The 3,506-nt window shown below is 57.5% G+C and overlaps 1 protein-coding gene across 1 annotated transcript; it reads right to left on the reverse strand.

The window, feature by feature from the left end:
• Positions 1 to 917: 917 nt before the first annotated feature.
• JN550_004812 (uncharacterized protein) lies at positions 918 to 3,350 on the reverse strand (the record flags this gene model as incomplete). The annotated part of the gene is made up of 4 exons (XM_049316369.1): positions 918 to 1,363; positions 1,425 to 2,419; positions 2,509 to 3,056; positions 3,216 to 3,350. The coding sequence occupies 4 exons, from the start codon at positions 3,348 to 3,350 to the stop codon at positions 918 to 920; spliced, it is 2,124 nt and encodes a 707-aa protein (XP_049173433.1).
• Positions 3,351 to 3,506: the final 156 nt, after the last annotated feature.

Consider the following 3,506-nt stretch of genomic DNA (forward strand, 5'->3'; position numbering starts at 1 on the left):
TGGCCGGGACTCCCACGCGGCCCTCATCTGATTGTATTCCAGAGGCCCGTCGTCGGGGAGCGAACGACGGGCCCTGGCGGGTGCCATGCTATGCTACGCTATATGTGTGTATATAGACAGCTCCGACCAGCACGGCTTGTGTGGTTGTGGTGTTGAGACCGCGCTTGTGGTCCCGCCGCCCGCCCATCTCCATGCGGTGGTGGAAACTATGAGTGAGTCTGAGTGAGACGGTGGTCGTTGTGAAAGGTAAAGCGATCGTGGGCAGATCGAGGCTAGGCGGCAGCAGTGATATCCAGCGGTGTAGAAGTTGGCTATTAAGGCCACGGGGAAGTTTTTCTTTTCCGTGTATTTGGGGGTTAGGCTGGCTTGAAGGCGACGGACGTATCATTGATTTGAAAAGTTGAAGCAGGTTTATTTACAAAACCGTCAAACACGTCGAGAAACCAATACGGAACGGTTCCGTTTTGCGTGTTATATCATTCATTCTCACATGGATCAAAATTCTAGGGAATTGGGGCTCGTCGCTGATTCTTTCTTGAGTATTATGATTCTTATTATATATGCAGTATATCCCATATAGAGGGCCTATAGACATAAGGTTCGTGGGCACCAGCCAGCTGCTGGCCTAGTAATACATTGCTATATGTACAATGCTGGGGGGGATATCTCTCTCACTCAAAAGTCGCATCTCCCGGAAACTTCTCGTCTTCCTCCCACTATGCTCCCCGCCAGGTGACCCGACTCCAAAGCGATGCAGAATGAACGAGCTTGAAAAAAACGCAGTGCCCGGGGGACAAGGGGGACCAGAAAAACCATGCAGAAGAAGAAAAGGTCGTCATCGTCGTAAAACTTGCGCGTGGGCCGCCGAGGGTTAAGGCAGCTGAGCGATCTAGAAATCAAGAGGGGGAGGAAGAGATTTAGTAATCATCTCCCTCGTCCTCAGATTCGTCGATGACCCAGCCTCGGCTCATCTCGACGGCGTGTTCCCACTTGTTGTACATTCTGACGACCTTCTTCTTCTCCATCTCGGGCAGAAAGGTCTTGCGGCCCTCCTTGGTCTTCATCAGCGTCTCGACCTCCTCCAAACTGTTCCAGCAGCCCCGGATGGCCAGGCCGGCGGCGATGGCGGCGCCGAGGGCTGTGGTCTCGCGCATGGCGGGCCGCTCGACGCGGATGCCCGAAAGGTCGGCTTGCGTCTGCATCGTCAGGTCGGAGTTGGACATGCCACCGTCGACGGCAAGGTCCCCGAGCTTGTGACCGGAGTCCTTCTCCATGGCGTCGAGGATGGCGCGGGTCTGGAAGCAGGTTGCTTCCAGCGTCGCACGAGCGATATGACCCTTCTTGGTGTGCTGTGTAATACCGACTATATTACCCTGTTAATTTTCTGCTCAAGCGGCAATGCGTTGGGAACGTGAAACACTTACATAGGGTACCCTTGGCGTCGTCAACCCAGTACGGCGCAAACAGACCGCTGAATGCGGTGACAAAGTAGACACCGCCGTTGTCCGGGACACTCTCGGCAAGCTCGGTGATCCTCTTGGAATCACGCTCAAATCCAAGGTTGTGCAGCAGGAACTTGACACCAGAGCCACCAACAGCAATGCTACCCTCGAGGGCGTAGGTAGCTTCCCCCTTGTGGCCAAAGTCGTATGCGACTGTGGAGAGCAAGCCATACTTGGAGATGACGGGCTCGTGGCCGACATTGTACAGAAGGAAGCATCCGGTACCGTAGGTGTTCTTGGCCTGGCCTGGCTGGAAACCGCACTGGCCCACCAGTGCGCTAGACTGGTCTCCCAGGCATCCGGCAATCTTGACGCCGGCGAGGGATCCCGAGGCGATGGACCCGTAGAGCTTGGGGCACGACGATGTAACGATCTTGGGGAGGGCGACCTTGGTGGGGTCGACGCCGAAGAAGTCCAGCAGCTCGTCGTCATATTTCCGCGTCCGCAGGTTCATGAACTGCGTCCGGCTGGCGTTGGTGGTGTCTGTGACGTGAACGTTCCTCTCGGCGCCGCCATTAAGGCGGTAGACCAGCCAGGTGTCTACCGTGCCGATTGCTAACCGGCTCTCCTCGTATGCCTTTTGTACCAGCTCGTGGTTGCGCAGCAGCCACATGAGCTTCACGCTGGACGGGTACGTGCTGAGGGGAAGGCCGCAGAGCTCGGGGATCTTCTCGGCGCCTTCGCGCAGCTTCAACTCGCGGACGATGTCCTTGGTTCTCGTGTCTGGCCAGACGACGGCGTTGCAGAGAGGCTTGCCCGTGTGCTTGTCCCAGCAGAGAATGGTCTCTCGTTGGTTTGTGATGCCGATGGCCTTGATCTGGTCTATCGAGTAGCCCTGGTCGGTGAACTGCTTGACGGCCTCCTCCATGCAGTCTTGCACCGAGTCTACGAGGTCTTCTGGGTCATGCTCGTGCCATCTGGTTTGACGCAGAGCGGGTCAGCTTGGGGCTCTCTACAATCCCACATTCGGACAGACAGGAGGGAGGGGGGTGTAAGTGTGGCTTACCCCGACTCTGGATAGTGGTTCTCAAATTCGATCTGGTGACTTGCTACGATGTCGGCGTTTCTGTTGAAGATGATGAAGCGCGAGGAGGTGGTTCCCTGGTCGACACTGCCGATGAACCAGTCTTCGGCGTTGAAGGGGCCATGGGCGCCACCATTGACGGTGTTGCCCTTGTCGGACAGGTCGACTCCATTTACACCGTTGACACCATTGGTGCCGTTGACGCCGTTGGCATGGGGCATATCCTCGTCGGTGCGTGCGCGTTTGGGCTCGCGATAGTCTACAGTCATGGGTCGTTCCGGGGAGGGTTGTGCGAGGGTGGCAGTGGCAGTTCCGATGCTGTTGTTGGTGGTGGTGGTCTGAGCAGTAACAAAGGTCCTCCTCGTGCTCGTGGTGGTGATGGCGAGGGTGCGCGCCGAGAGGGGATAATTATTACTGCTCGTGAGCGGCTTGCCGTCAAGAGTCTGCAGAGAGTAGGGTGGTCCGGAGGACGATTTGGCGATGGCAGAACAGGCTGACGAAGAAAACTCTCGAGGCAAGCAGGCCGGATCCTAGCAGCGAGAGCGCCGACCCTTTTTGCGGAAAGCTGGGCGGGAATCTGAGGCCGAGGAGTGGGCCAAGAAGGGCGGGTTGGAGATTATCGTGGGGGTTGACTTTGGTCTAGAACGCTGTGGGATGGGGTGGTGGTGGTGATAGTGTTTGCGGCTAACAGAGGCTCTGGCGGCAGTCCTGGTCCTGGCGACGCGGCACGAGTAGAGGCAGAGGCTGGAGATGAGTGAGGAGAGGAGGGAAGGGGAGGAGGAGAGGGAGGAGGAGCAGGTCGAGGCCAGGGACCAGGACGACATGTTTCCTATGTATGTACTGACTGGACTGGACTGACTGACGGTACAGCTCGCGCACGCAACTCAGCCAAGCCGATCACAGCGAGTTACGTATGGCATGGGGTAGCAAGAGGGGGTCCTTGGGTCCTTGGGTCCTTGGGGGGGGGGGGGGGGGGGTGG

The sequence above is a fragment of the Neoarthrinium moseri genome (assembly GCF_022829205.1).
Source record: "Neoarthrinium moseri strain CBS 164.80 chromosome Unknown scaffold13_Wmoseri_CBS_16480, whole genome shotgun sequence".
Classification (NCBI taxonomy): domain Eukaryota; kingdom Fungi; phylum Ascomycota; class Sordariomycetes; order Amphisphaeriales; family Apiosporaceae; genus Neoarthrinium; species Neoarthrinium moseri.